Genomic DNA, 22136 nt, shown 5'->3' on the forward strand with positions numbered 1-22136 from the left:
TATTTCCTTCAATGTTTCTTACTCTAACACTTTTTGTCGTATTGCTGAGGGATGAAAGCTTGACACACGTGTCTAAGGAAACCACTTTGGTATAAAGGACTGTTCTTATTTCCTTTTTTTTGTTTAATCAACAATTATCCAAGTAGGCCATTCCACATTGTCGATTTTCTTGGACTCGGATGTCTCGCAGGTAGCTATAATCTCCCACGTGGTAAGGTCAATTGCTGCTGTAACCACAAATGCACGACTGACTTCTGTTGTTGATTTCATTTGTTTACCTAATGCACTCGAATCATGTAATTTTTTTTTGTTTCACAAAAATCACAAATATACCAGTCATGAACTCTGAATTAACCTATATTTATAATGACCCAAAACAAAACACTCATTAATTTCCGTTTTATAACCTATTATTCTTTTTCCTGGGTCAGAACAATTTTTTTGGAGAATTCTCGTCTCTGATTACTATAAAATTTCTTTCTTCTATTGGTCCTCTAATTCACTCGAAAATCAAAACTTAGTTGAATAATTACTCAAAAAAAAGTTCTGTCCAAGGTCAAATTGGATTTCTCTGAATTTTATCATCCTGGATATTAGACATGAGAACTCAGAATATATTGAATTTCTCTCTTACTACAGTTAAAGGTCTGTGTTTATAATTTACATCTGGTGTACGCTAGTAATTTCGATTGTCTGGGATACCAACTATTCAATGGCATAGGCCTCGATTTGGTAACATTTTGGATGTTCCACCATTTAGGAGGTGAGTTCAAAACCATATCTTTTTTTATATATCTATCTTACTTTCAACTAACAATTTGCTTACATCTACAGTAGATAATTATTTTACTTAGTTGAATCCATTTTACTCGATGAAAAGTGGAATGCTTTGGTTTTCACCTACAGATATCAGTGAAAATTCAAGTTTCTATCATGGTTAGTAATATTTTTAAATTTTCAGAATTTCTCAAGAACTATTGAATTGCTGGAACGCAAACCAGTTTTAAACCCAGGTGTTTACGAAACAAAAGTAATTTTTGTTATATAAACTCAATATTACAAGCCTTACTTGCTTGCCCACCACTTTGTAATCTCCTCAAACGGCTATCAGAGAACTTCACTCACAATAATGCACTGAAATCAATAACAATGAGTGAAAATATGTAAGTATAAATTAATATAATTTGCAACTTTGATTGGATAACAATTTTATATATGTATTTTCATTATTCAACTAATCCAGGTGTAAATTTATGAATAACTTCGATAATCTGCCCAATGTAAGACGCAAGTCACGTTCAAAAAAGAAGAACAAGAAGCAAACTTTCGTCAATATAGACAATGACAATTCGTTTGAGGCCTCATCGTTTTATACGATGCTAAACGGAACACGTAGCGATTCTTTCCTTGTTGAAGGCCGACAAGAAGACGCCGAAGAAATCTTGGGCCTTCTGTTGAATGGACTCAATGATGAAATGATGGGAATAATGAAATTGATTAGCCATGACGAAAATATTCAAGCAGCTAAAAAAGAAGTGAAAATAGATGTGGATGATTGGAAAGTTATTGGTCCTAGGAACGAAGGGAATGTAACAAGAGAAATACAAATGGACAAGACACCGATTAGTGATATATTCGAAGGACTTCTCTGTTCAAGAATCCATAAAACCGGAGACGAAACTTCAGAAAATATTGAACCATTCCTAACATTGCCATTAAATATTAAGAAAGCAAATAACATAGCTGAAGCATTAGAAGGCCTTACAACCAAGAACAAACTAGAGGGTCTGACATCATCGAAAACGAAAGAAACGGTTGAAGCATGGCAGCAAGTGATGATAGAGAAGTTGCCTGTAGTTTTAGTATTACATTTGAAATGCTTCGAATACAGAATGAATGGCTGCACTAAAATAATGAAGACTATAGAATTTCCCATCAATCTGCAGATTGATTCTAAAATATTATCTGGAAGGACGAATACTTCAGCGGAGAGACAATATAAATTAATATCTGTAGTATACCATGTAGGAAAGGAGGCCAGCTATGGGCATTAACTCAGTCATGAACTCTGAATTAACCTATATCTATAATGACCCAAAACAAAACACTCATTAATTTCCGTTTTATAACCTATTATTCCTTTTCCTGGGTCAGAACAATTTTTTTGGAGAATTCTCGTCTCTGATTATTATGAAATTTTTTTTTTCTATTGGTCCTCTAATTCACTTGAAAATCAAAACTCAGTTGAATAATTACTCAAAAAAAAGTTCTGTCCAAGGTCAGATTGGATTTCTTTAAATTTTATTATCCTGGATATTAGACATGAGAACTCAGAATATATTGAATTTCTCTCTTACTACAGTTGAAGGTATGTGCTTATAATTTACATCTGGTGTACGCTAGTAATTTCGATTGTCTGGGATACCAACTATTCAATGGCATAGGCCTCGATTTGGTAACATTTTGGATGTTCCACCATTTACTAATGTACATGCCTAAAACCTCTAGAATTTGCTTCTGAATAAGGATTGGTTAAGTCCATTCAATTCTTTTACATTTTTAGACCTCAGATTTAAAAGAATAGAAAAATTCGTCGTTTCGCAATTCAGAATCAAACAATAATTGACCAATGAAATAGAGTAATGTCTAGAAATGACAATGCATATGAAATATGAAAGCAAGGTTTCAAATGAATAAACTCTGCAATCGATTAAAAAGACGGCATTAAATTTCGAATGTAGAATCTTATATTGTTATTATTAGAACTCTTTATTGCTAAATTCATATGTTAGAATCTTATATTCAATTTTTATATTTTTTTATTTATAAAATCCCAATTCTATTCATGTTTCTTTGGACGAATACCAGTTTCTACTATGAAATGAATAATTACAATTCAATTGTATCTATCAATTTCAACATATGTGATCTCCAATTTCAATATCTTTTTTCAATTATTCCTGAAAAGTGATCATTCAAACTTTCATTCTTAACTTCACAAATAATTAATTACTCAACTATCTAATCATCATCAGTGAATAGTAACGAATATTCATAAATATCAACTACTCACTGAATAGAAAACTATTCACTGAATAGCTAGAAGGCTAATTTCTTAGAGTATATTCTATGTTCTAAGGTAAATTTCATAGAAAACTTCAAAAAGGATGAAAGTGTGGCGGTTTCTCATAAAGCTCCACATAGCAACAATAAACAAAGCATTCGGTAGCCTAGACGTTAAGAGGTAGACTCACTCACCGAGATGCGACAAGGTGCCGGGTTCGAGTCCCGGCGGCTCCCGATAATAATAAATTCCCCAAGCGTCTGTGACACGGCACACACAATTATACCAAAGTCACACTGATGAGTCCGGTGTGTGTGCCAGGGACGAAACGCATGAGTAGGCATATGTGCTATCCAACAAAAGTATGTTCGCTTTCTTGGGTTGGCAGATCGAATGTCCCTATTATCGGGAACAAAAAATAATTTCGGAAATTTGTACTTTGGTCGGGAGACACAAAAATAATATTAAAGTAAATATAATAATTTAACATAATTGTTATATTCCACTAAAGATCGAAATGTCGAAATATCAACAGACAATGGTTTTCTCATTACCTATGTTATAATTATCAACAGAATTTAATATTTATTTTTCAGCTTGCCACATCTATCAGAATCAATTATAACCATATATAAGGGGTACATTTGTATTTATCTATGAATATAACCACGCTTAAAATGAAACCACGGAATGCAGATTACAGAAACCACAAAATACAAATATACCCCTAGCTACACTAGCGCCATCTATTTATCCTGTCCGCTGGACACTTTTTCAATGCGAACTGTGGACCATAGATTACAATAAAATTAAGCTGGAAATGAAGAAACGAAATACAGATAATTTTGTGGGATTGGAATTTTTTATTTCGAGCACAGTTTAGAAACTATCTGTTTGAAAATTATTATTATTATCATATATATTATTATTGAAATTTAATATGAGGCGCACGCGCACTTCTATATTCTACCTTATAGACTAAGGGCCAGTTGCACCATTTGCCTAAACATTAATTAAAAATTTAAACGTTGATTACTCTATGATTTCTCAAGAGAAATCAGAAATTAATCAATGTTTGAATTTTAATCAATGTTTAGGCAAATGGTGCAACTGGCCCCTAATATTAGGTATATGGCTCGACCTGTACATAGTTAAGAAGAAGAAAAATATTCTATGTTCGTCAACCATGCCGGGTTGACAAATTGTAAGTAACCTCAGTTTAGCGAACATTCTTTCAAGAGTTACTTTATAAACAGTTGTTGAAGTGATATTTCTAGTGGAAAGTTTCATGTTTGAATATAAAATTGTTTGAATATGGAGGTAATTTTTTTAATACTAGCTTAGGGTTGTTTTAATTTATTCGAATATTTTCAAATATCAGTTATATTTCATGTAGTTAGTTTTTTTTTATTGGTTTATGGGTAATGAAACGTTATTCGTTTTTAAATATATCTAGTTTTTTAAGAAAAGAATTTAATTCATTATAAAAATTATAAAAATTTAATTTTTAATTTTTTGAATTTTTATTTTAATAGTTTTAGGGATAAGCTTAAAATTAAATTATTATAATTAAATATTATAAATTAATAATTTATAGAATTAGAAATTTTTACTATTTGAAGTTTGTTAAAATTTGTTATTTAATTAAAAATATTTATATATTAATTTAATTTTTTTATTAAAGTAAATTTAATAATAAAAATTATATTGCAATAATGATAAAATTAGTATTAATTATTTTGTAAAAATATAAGTAATTACGAAAGGTATAATTAAGTAATTAGGCAAAAATATCTTTCACCTGTTTAATAAAAACATCTCTTTTTGATTATAATTTTAAGTAGGACCTGCCCACTGAATAAAATTTGAAGGGCCGCAGTATTTTGACTGTGCAAAGGTAGCATAATCATTAGTTTTTTAATTGAAAGCTTGTATGAATGGTTTGATGAGAAGATAACTTTCTAAATTTTATTATTTAAAAATTTTATTTTTAAGTTAAAAAGCTTAAATTTTTTTAAAAGACGAGAAGACCCTATAGAGTTTAATTCATAAAAGATTTTTAATTTAAAGAATTATAAAATTTAAAATTTTTATTAAATTTGATTGGGGTGATAAAAAAATTAGATTAACTTTTTTAACTTTAACCATTAATTTATGAAAAATTGATCCATTTTTATGATTAAAAGAATAAATTACCTTAGGGATAACAGCGTTATTTTTTTTTAGAGTTCAAATCGAAAGAAAAGATTGCGACCTCGATGTTGGATTAAAGTTAAATTTAGGTGTAGAAGCTTAAATATTTGGTCTGTTCGACCATTAAAACTTTACATGATCTGAGTTTAAACCGGTGTAAGCCAGGTTGGTTTCTATCTTTAATAATTTAATAAATTTTAGTACGAAAGGACCAAGTTTATGATTTAAAATTTTATAAATGAATAAAATTATTATTTTGGCAGATTAGTGCGTTAGATTTAGAATCTTTATAAGTATTTTATACAAATAATAATTGATATAATTTTAATTTTGATAATTTTTATTTTAATAATTATTTGTATTTTAGTCAGAGTAGCTTTTTTAACTTTATTAGAACGGAAGTTATTAGGGTATATTCAAATTCGAAAAGGCCCTAATAAAGTAGGTTATTTAGGAATTTTACAGCCTTTTAGTGATGCAATTAAATTATTTAGGAAAGAAATAATTTTTCCTTATATGGCGAATATTTTAATTTATATTATATCACCAGTTTTTAATTTAATTTTAGCATTAATATTATGAATTAGAATACCTTTTTATTGTTATTTATTCAAGTTTAATTTTTCTGTATTGTTTTTTTTTGTAATTTCTAGTTTTAGTGTGTATACAATTATATTATCGGGTTGATCTTCAAATTCGATTTATTCTTTATTAGGAAGGCTTCGTTCAGTTGCTCAAGTAATTTCTTATGAAGTAAGAATATTTTTAATTTTATTATCAATTTTAGTGTTAATTATATCTTTAAATTAAATAGATTTTATTTTTTATCAAAAATATGTTTGATTTGTTATATTTAATTTTCCTCTAAGAATAATATGATTTATTTCAAGATTAGCTGAAACTAATCGAACTCCTTTTGATTTTTCTGAGGGTGAATCAGAGTTAGTTTCAGGATTTAACGTTGAATATAGAAGTTTTGGATTTGCTTTTATTTTTATGGCTGAATATTCTAATATTATTTTTATAAGAATAATAAGAAGGTTGATTTTTATAGGAGGAGATTTTTATTCTATTATATTTTTTTTTAAATTATTATTTTTTTCTTTTATATGAATTTGGGTCCGAGGGACTTTACCTCGTTATCGATATGATAAATTAATATATTTATCTTGAAAGGTTTTTTTGCCTGTTTCTTTGAATATACTTATATTAAATTTTAGATTAAGATTATTATTTATGGTATTAATTATATAGTTAATTAAATTTTGTATAAATCAATAGAAATTTAAATTTTTTCTTATATTTTCAAAATATATGCTTTTCAAGCTCATTGATTAATTAAATATTCATCAGTCTCAAATTTTATAAATAATTGAGTTTAATATAAAGTATATGAAATAGATTAAGGTAAAAATTTGTCCTATGAAAATAAAAGGATCTTCAACTGGTTTAGCTCCGATTCATGTTAAAATTATAACTGTAACGATAAAATTTCAAAATATAATTTTATTAATATAATAAAAGCTGTTTCTTTTCATTATTTTGAAATTAATGAAAGGTATAAAATAAAGAATAGCAATTGATATTACTAAAGCAATTACACCTCCAAGTTTATTGGGAATAGAGCGAAGAATTGCATAAGCAAATAAAAAATATCATTCTGGTTGAATATGAGGAGGGGTGGAAAGAGGATAATTGTCCGCAAAAGGGGTTTGCGGTCAATTTCAGATGAATTTTGCTACTAATATTGAACAACCAGAAAATTGTGAAATGTAACTTACCCCAACGGGCTGCAGAAGAAACCTAGGCGAATCACCGCTAATCTGGTTCCAAAAAGGAGGTTTCAAGGAAGGGAATTCAGGGGAATTTACCTCCCTTAAGTACCTATGGCTTCACCCGGTTGATGATAAATTCAGGGCACTTCACGAATAGTTGTCCAATATTATTTTGTTCACTAACACTAGTAGATGACGAAGCAGAAGATAGATGAAAATAAATCAAACTTAATTATGATTATTTATCAGAAGATTAATTGATTTGTCTCTTTTGAAACTTTTCTATTTAGCACGTACGATCGATATTAAAAATCTGTTCTGTTTCTCCGCTGACAGCCGATACGAAATCAGATTCTACCGGGGTCGTTCGAGAAGTAATACGACCGTAGTTCACGACTGAACATGCCGCCCGCCCTGAAGTGTCCCTTCAGTAAGATAACTGAACTGAAGAAGTGAACAGACGAAATAATTCAGGAGCAATCTACTGAGTTGGAAGAGGACACAATTTAACGACTGGTCGCCGAATTGTCCCAGACGCAGTGGCAACATCAGCAACGCGGGTTGTGGAATCAGTTCCCGGAAAAACAGATGATATACGACCGATAGTCCACTTTAGAGGAGGAAGATTGTCATCTCGAATGACGACAACGGTACCTGGAAGGATAGAAGTAGATGGGTGCAACCATTTGTGACGTTGCTGCAAGGTGTGCAGGTACTCCGTACGCCAACGCTTCCAGAAGTCCTGCTGAAATCGTTGGACTAGTTGCCAGCGAGACAGACGGTTTACTGATACGGAACTCACATCGTTATCAGGAGGAGCGGTGAGGGAGCGAAAAACCAAAAAATGCCCTGGTGTGAGAGCTTCAAAATCAGAAGGATCAGACGAAGGGAGATACAGAGGACGAGAGTTGAGAATTGCCTCCACCTGAGTACAGACGGTGAGAAACTCCTCGTACGTGAGTTTTTGCTCGCCGATAACGCGAGTGAGATGATGCTTAGCAGATTTGACAGCAGCCTCCCAAAGGCCGCCAAAGTGAGGGCTGGAAGGAGGTATGAATCGCCAGTCAGTGCCAGAGGAAGAGGCGGCATCACACAGACTTTGTTGATGTTGTGGAGCAGCCAATAAGCGGCCAAGGTCACGAAGGTAATTATGCGCACCCACGAAGTTGGTCCCGTTATCCGAAAAGATAACAGAAGGATGACCTCGGCGTGCAACAAAGCGACGATAAGCAGCAATGAAAGCTGAAGTGGATAGCTCAGACGCTAACTCTAGGTGAACCGCTTTAGTAGTGAAACAGATGAAGACGACTAGATATGCTTTGGTGCTGACGGCTCCGCGCAATCGCGCACTCGTCACGTAAAATGGACCGGCGTAGTCAACGCCAGTGGTAAGAAAAGCCATAGCAGAAGATAACCGCTCAGGCGGAAGATTGCCCATTGGCTGAATGAGAGGACGAGGTTTGCAGGAGAAGCATCGGTTACATTTTCGTAGACGGTTACGAACTACGTTGCGGCCATCCAAGATCCAGAACTGTCGACGAATGAACGAATGCGTAGCTAAAGCACCGGCGTGAAGTAGACGATAATGGGCATCATCAATGATCAGATGCGTGAGATGATGATTTTTGGGTAGGAGAACAGGATGTTTGTGTTTATAAGGTAGTAAGGAGGCTGAAAGGCGACCACCGACACGTATAAGTTCATGATTGTCGAGAAAGAGATGGAGTTTCATGACAAGCCGATGACGAGAAGAAGGTTTTTTAAGTTCAGCTAGCTCCTCAGCGAAATGCAGAGACTGAACTAGACGTATCAAACAAATTTCAGCTTCTTGAAGCTCAATAGAGGAGAGGAAACCTGAGCGAGGGAAAGATGGACGACGAGCATTTACCATGAAACGTCGACAAAAGGCAGTTACGCGCTTGAGACGAAGATACGAAGAGAAACGTTCTATGAAGGTGGGTTCATTGGAGATGGCCGCTAACATTAAGGAGGAGATCGGCTTTGCTTCGTCGTCCACCTGTTCAGTTTGAGATGAATCGACAGAGGAAAGAGGCCACGAGGAAGGGTCGAGAGACAACCAAGGAGGACCGCGCCACCACAATGGGTGGTGATGAATATCTGAGGGCATCAATCCTCGAGAGGCGCAATCAGCTGGATTGTCTTCAGATATCACATGCCTCCAGCAATTAGAAGGAATCAAATCCTGTATCTCAGCGACTCGATTGCCAACAAATGTCTTCCACCTGTGACTCTCACCACGGATCCACGACAAGGCAACAGAAGAATCGCAAAAGGCAATATAGTCAGCACTGAGATTCTGTAAAACGCGGGTAGACAAATGATGCATGAGTTTTGCGAGAAGGTGGGCACCGCAGAGTTCTAGACGAGGCAGGGACATTGCCTTACAAGGAGAAATTTTGGATTTGGCCGCTAGAAGAGACACGTGGAATCGACCGGACGATGTAGGAGTGCTTAGATAAACAACTGCAGCATAGCCGGATTCAGAGGCATCACAGAAGCCGATGAAGCGATGAACAGAAGAAGAAACGGCAGGGATGAATCGTGGTATGTGAAGCTCTGTCAACGTGGGAAGCTGGGATTGAAACTGCAACCACCGGTTTTGAATCTCATTCGAGAGAGGTTGATCCCATTCTAGATGAAGTAGACAGAGCTGACGAAAGAAGATTTTGGCATAGAAAGTGACTGGAGTTAGCCATCCCAAAGGATCGAAGATTCTAGCCATCTGACTCAGCACATTCCGTTTGGTGACTGTCGTTGAGTTTAAACGGACGGAATAAAAGAAGTGATCAGATGCAGGATTCCATCCAAGTCCCAGAATTTTGAGACTTGGTTCACGGTCAAGAAGAAGGGGGTCAATAGAGGAGGATTCCCTACGATGATCAGATGGGATACCGTCTAGCAGGGAAAGATGATTAGTAGCCCATTTACGCAGCTCAAAACCACCCGCCATGAGCAGGTCTTGAACCTGCTTTCGCAATTCAAGAGCTTCAGATTCGGATGAACAGCCGGTCAAGATGTCATCGACATAAATCTCATTCAGCAAGACTTGCCTTGCCGTAGGAAATCTGAGTCCGTCGTCCGAAGCTAGCTGATGAAGGGTTCTAAGTGCTAGGTAAGGAGCCGAGGAAACTCCATAGGTGACTGTGTTCAGACGGTAATATTGGAGGGGTTCCCGTTTGGAGAAACGCCAGACGATGCGTTGATAATCCCTTTGCTCAGGGCGTATCAGGATCTGTCGATACATCTGTCTGATATCGGCAGTAAAAACAAATTGATGTAGACGAAAACGAAGCAGAAGAGTGGAAATGTCCGCTTGCAGCTTCGGGCCGGTAAGCAGGAGATCGTTGAGGGATTTGCCATTAGCAGATGCGCAAGAGGCGTTGAAGACAACTCGAATTTTAGTAGCAGGATCATCTGGACGGTGTACAGGATGATGAGGAATATAATAAGGTTCATATCGAGGATGGTCAAATGATTCAGGAACCAATTCCATGTGACCACTCGAGAGATAATCTCGCATAAACTCATGATAGGCGACACGAAGATCAGGGTTATTTTCTAGACGATTTTCTAATCGAAGAAACTGCCTAGTCGCCACATTGACAGAGGTACCCAGACGATAAGATGAGAAGGGCAAACCAACAGTGTATCTGCCAGTGGAGTCACGAGTGACTTCAGCGCGATACAGAACTTCACACTCCTTCTCGGCAGGGGTCAAAGGAAGCACGTCAGGTACTTTATCGAGTTCCCAAAAACGCCGAACGATGTTGACAAGTTCCTGATCTGAATGACGCGGGGAGCTCAGAGGGTCCGTGATGACAGGAGAACTTATCACATCAGATGATGAGATACGGGCAGAAGCATCAGAAGAATCAGTATTGTCCGAAGGAACATGGCAGGCGGCCTCTGATAGAAGGACTTTGGGCTGAGAAGGGGATGGAGAAGACACAGCAGATGATGACCCTGCTGAAAATGACGGAAAAGTGTTTTGTCTAGAAGGTCGAATGCGACTATGAACAGTGGCTGGTGAGAAAGACACGTGTTTTGTCTTCCTCCGATGGAGAGCATACGGCCCATAAAGTACCCAACCTAAGGTGGTAGATAATGCACCTGGAAGCTCAGACGATGGGCACAAGGTGCCAGGAAGAACTAGATGAGGAAGCACATCCGAGCCGATCAACATTCCAATGGCACGAGGAATAAAAAAGAGTGGATCAGCCAGGCTGAGTTTCTGAAACTCAGGCCACCGGCCGTTGAATGCTTTGACAGGAAGAGGATCTATTTGGCTGTCAATAACGTAAGCTTTGATGATAAGATTGGGAGGATCCCCTTGGTGATAGAGAGTGACGTATGCGTACCCCTGAATGCGAAACTGATCCGCGTTACTCAAGGTGCGAAGTTGAATGGTTTCAGGGTGGATGAATAGACGAAGCTTGGAGGCCCACTCACGGGTGATGAGGGTGTGCTGGCAGCCGGAATCCAGGAGAGCACGGCCGAACACGACATTCCGCCGGTTATCAAGACGTATCCAAGCGGTAGGCATGAGATAGTCAGGATTATTGGTCTGACGCAAAGAAGACCGCGGAGATGAAGACAGACGATAAGAAGAGAACAGACGGAAAGACGAAGACAGATGTTTGTTTGACGGAGTAAGACAACCGCGAGATGACCAGTGCAGTCATTCGGAACCACTTCCAGAGGAGTGGGAAGAATGAAAGGGTGGTGAAGCTGGCGAGGCTCGAGACGACACTGATCCTCCCGCCTCAGGGCTCCGGCGTGACATCATCGAGATCCCCGCTGATCGAGCCCTTATTGAGGTGCCCAGAGAGGTGACAGCACGGGTTGGCTCCTCTGATGAAACAGAGGGCGAAGAAGGACGTTCTGCCGTTGAAAGGGATTTCCTTCTAGCATAGGAAACGGAAGGGGATGCAGTGGCAGCAGATGCCAGATGGAGAATTGTATGGTGTCGTCCCCCGCATGTGTGACAGCTCTGACTCGAACTGCACTTAGCGGTGGCATGGAAAGACGACATGCAATTTCTACATAGCCGCCTTTCAGTCACGAAAGCTCGTCGCTGATTAACGTTCATGGCCTTGAACTCACGACACTGGCGAACAGAATGATTCGCCGAGCAAAACACACACGCGGAAGACGACGAAGGGCGCGCACCAGCGTAAGCAGGGCGGCGAGGATGCACACCAGAGGATGAAGGCACAGACGATGGGGAAACAGACGCTGAGCCTGCTGGAGATTGAGGTCTTAATGATCCCTTCGGCGCAATGAATGAGGTGACGGAAGTGCTTTCCAACACTCGCAACTGTCGATTGGTGAATTCGAGCAACTGAGCGAGAGTGGGAAAGTCATCAGAGGATAACTGTCCCTCAAACAAGTGGCGAGATGGTATATCGAGGTTGCGCAAAGCTAGTGAAAACAAGAGGAAGTCAGCCAGATCTGAAATGGGTAATGCCTTGATGGCATGAATGGCATTCTGATGCGTCGTGACGAATTTCTTCAATTGTGGTAAGGAAGACACAGATGCGGGCCGTGAATCCAAGATCTGATTCACATAAAGATTCGCCAACCGACGAGGGTTTTGATACCGGGAGTAAAGAGCTTGATAGGCCAGAGGGTAATTCACCGAATTTAATTGAAATCCAGAGATGACAGATGCTGCTTCACCAGAGATGGCAGATGCCAAGAGGTGAAACTTCTGAACGGGCGCCAGGGAATTGTTCTGATGTACTAAGGCATCGAATAGAGCGATAAATCCGGGCCATTCCTCAACCTTGCCCTGAAAGCAAGGCAGGTCAACCCGCGGAATAGGTAGCTCAGCCGATGACAATGATGGCGCCTTAACAGACGTAGATACGGTTAGACGACTATGGGCGGCACGTACATGTAGGCAAATTTCAAAAAATGCCTCGAATTTTGATGGTGATCCGATCTGACCAGGCTCCTCTACCTGAGAATTGAGTTGGACAACTAACTCATCAGCCTCTCTGAAGGCCTTTTCCACTTTGACCAACTCAGTCAGACACATGTTGGCCACATCGACTTCTGTGGTCAAATCCTTTATTAATTTAAGAAGAGTAGATGCCGCAGAAAATGCATTCTCGCGCTTGATGATAGATGTTGCCAAAGAGGCCTTCAATTTATCCATTGACGGCATTTTAAATTGTCGAATGACCCCGGTATGTATATCGGTATAAATTAATTCCGAAAAATCTAAGAAGAACAGACGATGTATTTATCGTTGAAGATAATGAACAGATGACGCGCGATAAGATAACCGTGTTATGAATTTTCAATAACTACCCAATTAATGAATGAAAATCAAATCACGAATTCAATCAGATGAACGGAAATGACAATTAGACTGAATTTAGGGGGTTTTAAGATATTTTCCCGGGTTTCGGCACCAATAATTGTCCGCAAAAGGGGTTTGCGGTCAATTTCAGATGAATTTTGCTACTAATATTGAACAACCAGAAAATTGTGAAATGTAACTTACCCCAACGGGCTGCAGAAGAAACCTAGGCGAATCACCGCTAATCTGGTTCCAAAAAGGAGGTTTCAAGGAAGGGAATTCAGGGGAATTTACCTCCCTTAAGTACCTATGGCTTCACCCGGTTGATGATAAATTCAGGGCACTTCACGAATAGTTGTCCAATATTATTTTGTTCACTAACACTAGTAGATGACGAAGCAGAAGATAGATGAAAATAAATCAAACTTAATTATGATTATTTATCAGAAGATTAATTGATTTGTCTCTTTTGAAACTTTTCTATTTAGCACGTACGATCGATATTAAAAATCTGTTCTGTTTCTCCGCTGACAGCCGATACGAAATCAGATTCTACCGGGGTCGTTCGAGAAGAAATACGACCGTAGTTCACGACTGAACAGAGGATTAGCTGGGATAAAATTATCAGGATCTCTTAATATATAAGGATATAGAATAATAATATTTAAAATAAAAAATATTATAATGAGAAAACCTAAAATATCTTTAAAGGAGAAATATGGATGAAAACTAATTTTATCTAAATTAGAATTAGATCCTAAAGGATTACTAGAGCCAGAGTTATGTAAAAATAGTAAATGAATTATAATTAAAGCTGAAATAATAAAAGGTAAAATAAAATGAAATGAATAAAATCGGTTTAATGTAGCATTGTCAACAGCAAAACCTCCTCATAGTCAAATAACGATAGAATTTCCTAGGTAAGGGATTGCAGAAACTAAATTTGTAATTACAGTTGCTCCTCAAAAAGATATTTGCCCTCAGGGAAGAACATAACCTGAAAAGGCTGTAGCTATAGATATAAATAAAATAGTAGTTCCTGTCATTCAAGTTTCTGTAAGTTTGTAAGAACCAAAATATAAGTCTCGCCTAATATGTAAGTATAAACATATAAAAAATAAAGAGGCTCCATTTGCATGAATAGTTCGTATTAACCATCCTATATTTACGTCTCGACAAATATGAGTTACTCTATTAAAAGCTAAATCTACGTTTGCACAATAATGCATAGATAAAAATAATCCTGTAATAATTTGTATTATTAAACATAAGCCTAATAAAGATCCAAAATTTCATAAATATGAAATATTTCTTGGTGTAGGTAGATCGATTAAAGAATTGTTAATAATTTTCGTTAAAGAATTAATTTTTCGTATTGGTATTTTCATATTTAAATTGACGTAACGGTCCAAATTTTACTTTAGTAATTTTTACAACTGCAATTATTGAAATTAATAAATAAAAAATCAAAATTAAAAATATGTTAGAATTTGGGTAATTTAAAAATTTATTTAAATTTAAATAAAAATTTCTAATTAAATCTATTTTATGTAAAATTTCATTATTAATATTTTGATTTATTAAATATAGATTTATATTATTTATAAATATAGTAATTATAAATAAACTAATTATAATAAATATATATTTATTAAATTTAAATTTTTCATTAGAGGCAGTTCTTGTTATATAAATAAATAAAATTAGTAAACCACCAATTATAATTAATATTAAAATATATGAAAATCAAAAGTTTGATCTTATTAATCCTATAATGATACAAGTTATAATTGTATAAGTTAAAATAAGTAGTCCTAAGGATAGGGGGTGGGTAAGAAAAATTGCCAAAAAATTTAAAAATGTTAAAATTAAGATTTCAGAGGGTAGTTTAATAAAAAATATTAATTTTGGAGATTAAAGATATATTTGTTTTCCTCTGATATTTTAAAAGATTAAATCTTAAAGCTGGTTTACAAGACCAGTATTTTTATTAAATTATTAAAATATGGAAATAATTTTTTTAAGTATGTTTATTTTTAGAATTTTAAATTTTTTTATTAATCGAAAACATTTATTAATAACATTGCTTAGATTAGAATTAGTAATTTTAACTTTATTTATAATAATATATTTTTATTTATCTTATTTTAGTTATGAATTTTATTTTGTAGTAGTTTTTTTAACTATAAGTGTTTGTGAAAGAGTTTTGGGATTATCTTTATTAGTGTCAATAATTCGTTCTTATGGAAATGATTATTTTAATTCATTAAATATTTTATGATAATATTAATAATATTAGTATTTATGATTCCTTTATGTTTTATAAATAAATTTTGATTAATTAAAAATTATTTAATTTTAATAAGAATTTGATTTTTTTCAAAAATTTCTTTTTTATTTTTTAGTTCATTAAATTTTTTTATAGGTATAGATTTTTTATCATATTTTTTGTTATTATTAAGGTTTTGAATTTCTTTTTTAATATTTATAGCTAGAGAAAAACTTTTTAATTTAAAAGATTTTAGTGAGTTATTTAGTATTTTATTATTATTATTATTGCTTTTTTTATTTTTAACTTTTTCTTCTATAAATATATTTTTATTTTATATATTTTCTGAGGCTAGGTTAATTCCAATTTTGATTTTGATTTTAGGTTGAGGATATCAGCCTGAACGTATTCAAGCTGAAATATATATATTTTTTTATACAATTATAGCTTCTTTACCAATAATATTGTTTATTTTTATTTATTATTCAAAGTTTAAAACATTAGATTTGACTTATATTAATGTAAATTTATTTAGTTTTATTTTATATTTTATAATAATAATAGTATTTTTAGTTAAAATACCGATATTTTTATTTCATTTATGATTGCCTAAAGCACATGTAGAAGCTTCAGTTGCTGGGTCTATAATATTAGCAGGAGTGATACTAAAGTTAGGAAGATATGGACTTATTCGATTTTTGACTATATTTATATATTTAGGAGTTAAGGTTAATTTTTTTTTAATTAATTTATCTTTAATAGGAGGGATTTTAGTTTCTTTAAGTTGTTTACGTCAAAGAGATATGAAATCTTTAATTGCTTATTCTTCAGTTGTTCATATAGGACTTTTATTGTCAGGTTTATTAACATTTAATTCTTGAGGAATTACTGGATCTTTAATAATAATATTAGCTCATGGCTGTTGTTCTTCAGGATTATTTGTTTTAGTAAATATAAATTATGAACGTATTGTTAGTCGAAGCATTTTTATTAATAAAGGTTTAATTAATATTGTACCTTTTTTATCTTTATGGTGATTTTTGTTAGTAATTAGAAATATAGCTGCACCACCTTCTTTAAATTTGTTAAGAGAAATTTTGTTAATTAATAGTTTAATTAATTATTCTCATATTTGTATATTTATATTAATAATTATAACTTTTTTGAGAGCTTCTTATAGTTTGTATTTATATTCTTTTAGTCAACATGGAAAATTTTACAGAAGATTATATTTTTTTGAATTAATTTCTTATCGAGAATTAATTTTATTACTCATACATTGGGTTCCTTTAAATTTAATTTTATTAAAAAGAGATTTATTTTTCTTTTACTTAAATAGTTTATATAAAATATTGATTTGTGGAGTCAATGAAGTTACTTTAACTTTGAGTAATATCTTTTTGTGTAATTTTTTCTAGATTAATACTTAGGTTTTTTTTTTTTTTTTTTTGTTTTAGATTATTTTTACTTAATACAGGAAAGGTTTATTTTATTGAGTGAAGAATTTTTAATTTAAATTCAATAGAAGTAGAAATATTAATTCTTTTAGATTGAATATCTTTATTATTTGTTTCTTTTGTTTTATTTATTTCTACAATAGTAATTTTTTATAGAAAATCTTATATATCTAAGGATTTATCTATTAATCGTTTTATTAAACTATTTTTTATATTTGTTCTATCTATATTATTAATAATTTTAAGTCCAAATTCAATTTCAATTTTATTGGGTTGAGATGGGTTAGGATTAGTTTCTTATTGTTTAGTAATTTATTATCAAAATGTAAAATAAAACTAAATAAATTTACATTAATATAAGTCAAATCTAATGTTTTAAACTTTGAATAATAAATAAAAATAAACAATATTATTGGTAAAGAAGCTATAATTGTATAAAAAAATATATATATTCCAGCTTGAATACGTTCAGGCTGATATCCTCAACCTAAAATCAAAATCAAAATTGGAATTAACCTAGCCTCAAAAAATATATAAAATAAAAATATATTTATAGAAGAAAAAGTTAATAATAAAAAAAGCAATAATAATAATAAAATACTAAATAACTCACTAAAATCTTTTAAATTAAAAAGTTTTTCTCTAGCTATAAATATTAAAAAAGAAATTCAAAACCTTAATAATAACAAAAAATATGATAAAAAATCTATACCTATAAAAAAATTTAATGAACTAAAAAATAAAAAAGAAATTTTTGAAAAAAATCAAATTCTTATTGAAATTAAATAATTTTTAATTAATCAAAATTTATTTATAAAACATAAAGGAATCATAAATACTAATATTATTAATATTATCATAAAATATTTAATGAATTAAAATAATCATTTCCATAAGAACGAATTATTGACACTAATAAAGATAATCCCAAAACTCTTTCACAAACACTTATAGTTAAAAAAACTACTACAAAATAAAATTCATAACTAAAATAAGATAAATAAAAATATATTATTATAAATAAAGTTAAAATTACTAATTCTAATCTAAGCAATGTTATTAATAAATGTTTTCGATTAATAAAAAAATTTAAAATTCTAAAAATAAACATACTTAAAAAAATTATTTCCATATTTTAATAATTTAATAAAAATACTGGTCTTGTAAACCAGCTTTAAGATTTAATCTTTTAAAATATCAGAGGAAAACAAATATATCTTTAATCTCCAAAATTAATATTTTTTATTAAACTACCCTCTGAAATCTTAATTTTAACATTTTTAAATTTTTTGGCAATTTTTCTTACCCACCCCCTATCCTTAGGACTACTTATTTTAACTTATACAATTATAACTTGTATCATTATAGGATTAATAAGATCAAACTTTTGATTTTCATATATTTTAATATTAATTATAATTGGTGGTTTACTAATTTTATTTATTTATATAACAAGAACTGCCTCTAATGAAAAATTTAAATTTAATAAATATATATTTATTATAATTAGTTTATTTATAATTACTATATTTATAAATAATATAAATCTATATTTAATAAATCAAAATATTAATAATGAAATTTTACATAAAATAGATTTAATTAGAAATTTTTATTTAAATTTAAATAAATTTTTAAATTACCCAAATTCTAACATATTTTTAATTTTGATTTTTTATTTATTAATTTCAATAATTGCAGTTGTAAAAATTACTAAAGTAAAATTTGGACCGTTACGTCAATTTAAATATGAAAATACCAATACGAAAAATTAATTCTTTAACGAAAATTATTAACAATTCTTTAATCGATCTACCTACACCAAGAAATATTTCATATTTATGAAATTTTGGATCTTTATTAGGCTTATGTTTAATAATACAAATTATTATAGGATTATTTTTATCTATGCATTATTGTGCAAACGTAGATTTAGCTTTTAATAGAGTAACTCATATTTGTCGAGACGTAAATATAGGATGGTTAATACGAACTATTCATGCAAATGGAGCCTCTTTATTTTTTATATGTTTATACTTACATATTAGGCGAGGCTTATATTTTGGTTCTTACAAACTTACAGAAACTTGAATGACAGGAACTACTATTTTATTTATATCTATAGCTACAGCCTTTTTAGGTTATGTTCTTCCCTGAGGGCAAATATCTTTTTGAGGAGCAACTGTAATTACAAATTTAGTTTCTGCAATCCCTTACCTAGGAAATTCTATCGTTATTTGACTATGAGGAGGTTTTGCTGTTGACAATGCTACATTAAACCGATTTTATTCATTCTCTTAGTCCTAAGAAGTGTTGAGGAAAAAATGTTAAGTTTACCCCAATAAATATAATTAAAAATTGGATTTGTAATGATTTATTGTTAAGATTGAATCCTGTAATTAAAGGGAATCAATGGATAAATCCTGCTATAATGGCAAATACAGCTCCTATAGATAAAACGTAATGAAAATGAGCTACTACATAATAGGTATCATGTAAAATAATATCTATGGAAGAGTTAGCTAAAACTACTCCTGTTAATCCACCAATTGTAAATAAAAATAAAAATCCCAGGGTTCATAAAATTGAAGGTGTATAGTAAAATTGTATTCCATGTAAAGTTGCTAATCAAGAAAAAATTTTAATTCCAGTGGGTACTGCAATAATTATAGTAGCTGAAGTAAAATAAGCTCGAGTATCAACATCTATTCCCACTGTAAATATGTGATGAGCTCATACTACAAATCCTAGAAGTCCAATAGCTAATATAGCATAAATTATTCCTAAAGAACCAAAGGCAATTTTTTTCCCTCTTTCTTGTGTAATGATATGGGAAATTATACCAAATCCTGGGAGAATTAAAATATAAACTTCAGGATGGCCAAAAAATCAAAATAAATGTTGGTATAAAATTGGGTATCCCCCACCGGTTGGATCAAAAAAAGAAGAATTTAAGTTTCGGTCAGTTAATAGTATAGTAATTGCTCCTGCAAGAACTGGTAGTGATAGTAATAAAAGAATTGCTGTAATAAGAACAGATCATACAAATAAAGGAGTTTTATCAAGTATTATACCAAATGGACGTATATTTATAATAGTTGAAATGAAATTTACTGCACCTAAAATTGAGGAAATTCCTGCTAAATGTAAACTAAAAATCACTAAATCTACTGAAGGCCGATTATGTGTTAAATTAGAAGAAAGAGGAGGGTAAACAGTTCATCCTGTTCCTGCCCCTATTTCTACGATTGTTCTTAAAATTAAAAGAGTTAAAGCAGGGGGTAAAAGTCAAAATCTTATGTTATTTAATCGTGGAAATGCTATATCAGGAGCTCCAATTATTAAAGGAACTAATCAATTTCCAAAACCTCCAATTATAATAGGTATTACTATAAAGAAAATTATAATGAAAGCATGAGCTGTAACAATTATATTATAAATTTGGTCGTTTCCAATTAATCTTCCTCTAGTCCCTAATTCTAACCGAATTAAAATACTTAACGATGTTCCTACTATTCCTGCCCATATTCCAAATAAAAAGTATAATGTTCCAATATCTTTATGATTAGTAGAAAATAATCATTTATTCGATAAAGTGGCTGAATTAAAGCGTTAAATTGTAAATTTAATTATGAGTTTTCTCCTTTATTAAGAGTTATATTCAATTATGATTATGAATTGCAAATTTATAGGTGAATATTATTCTAAGGCTTAGAATAATTCTATTTTTAACTTTGAAGGTTACTAGTTTATTTAACTTAAATCCTTAATAAATTCTAAAAATTACAGTAAAAATGATTAATCCGTAAATATTCACTCAATTTAAAAAAATTACATAGTAAGAGTTAATATAATTAAATTTTTTATTTTCATTTAATTTTATTATTAAAGATTGAAGTATTAAGCGTATATAAATATATATACAAATTAAAGTAATAAAAATTATTATAAAAGATAGAAAATAAAAGTGATTTTCAATTAAAGTTTTTAGAATTAGTCACTTAGGAAAAAATCCTAAAAAGGGGGGATTCCTCCTAGAGAAAAGAAATTTAAAAAAAAATAGAATTTTAAAGTTTTATTGTAATTCATATTATTTATAAGATCTTTAATGTTAAAGATTTTATATTTATTAAAAATTAAGATTATATTTAAAGAAATAAAAGTATAAATTAAAAAGTATAATATTCATAAGGATTGATTTAATATTATTATTCTTAATATTCAACCAATATGGTTGATGGAAGATAAGGCAAGAATTTTTTTTAATCTGGTTTGGTTTCATGTTTTTACACTCCCTAAGGTTATACACATCAAAATAATCAAAATAAAGAATAGGTTTAATTTAAAATTATATATAATTAAAATTATTGGGGCAATTTTTTGTCAAGTTATTAATAATAATGCATTAGCTCATCTTAGTCCTTCTAGGACTTCTGGATATCAAAAGTGGAAAGGGGCTGCTCCTATTTTTATAAGGATAGCTCTGTTAAACAAAAATATAGAAGTAGGTATTAATTGCTCGATAGAATTGATTAAAATAAATGAATTTAAAAAAGAAAATAAAACTCGAATTGATGCAGAAACTTGGACTAAAAAATATTTCAAGGAGGATTCAGAAGAATACTTAAAATTATCTAAATTTATAATAGGAATAAAAGCTAAGAGGTTTAATTCTAAACCAATCCAGATATTAATTCATGAATAAGCAGAAATAGAAATAAGAGTTCCTCTTATTATTAAAATTAAAAATATTAATTTTATAGTTTTAATTATAAAGAAAAGGGGTATACCTTTATAAATGGGGTATGAACCCATCAGCTTCTTTAGCTTATCTTTATATTCTAGTATAAGATGTACAAGAGTTTTTGAAACTTTAAGAAATAATTTAATTTTATTGAATATAATTACAAAAAAAAATTAACAATTAAAAATTTAACTTATTAAGTTGAATTTAAAATTTAATATTTTAACCTTTAATAAAAACTATTAAATTTTCATTAATTTAAGTGTACAAAAATTAATTCACAAAGTAAAAAATCCTATAAAATAG

General features: G+C 31.6%; 1 protein-coding gene and 1 pseudogene across 1 annotated transcript; both read right to left on the reverse strand.

Annotated features, from left to right (window-relative positions):
* Nucleotides 1-7513: 7513 nt before the first annotated feature.
* Nucleotides 7514-11596, reverse strand: LOC123686647. The gene has a single exon (XM_045626862.1). The coding sequence runs from the start codon at nucleotides 11594-11596 to the stop codon at nucleotides 7514-7516; it is 4083 nt and encodes a 1360-aa protein (XP_045482818.1).
* A 2309-nt stretch (nucleotides 11597-13905) lies between these two features.
* On the reverse strand, nucleotides 13906-19490 carry LOC123686648 (annotated as a pseudogene).
* Nucleotides 19491-22136: the final 2646 nt, after the last annotated feature.

This window comes from Harmonia axyridis, chromosome X (genome assembly GCF_914767665.1).
Source record: "Harmonia axyridis chromosome X, icHarAxyr1.1, whole genome shotgun sequence".
Lineage (NCBI taxonomy): Eukaryota > Metazoa > Arthropoda > Insecta > Coleoptera > Coccinellidae > Harmonia > Harmonia axyridis.

What these genes read in the sequence shown, in the direction of transcription:
- LOC123686647 (XM_045626862.1), bottom strand. Translation starts at nt 11,596, where the DNA reads ATGCCTACCGCTTGGATACGTCTTGATAACCGGCGGAATGTCGTGTTC.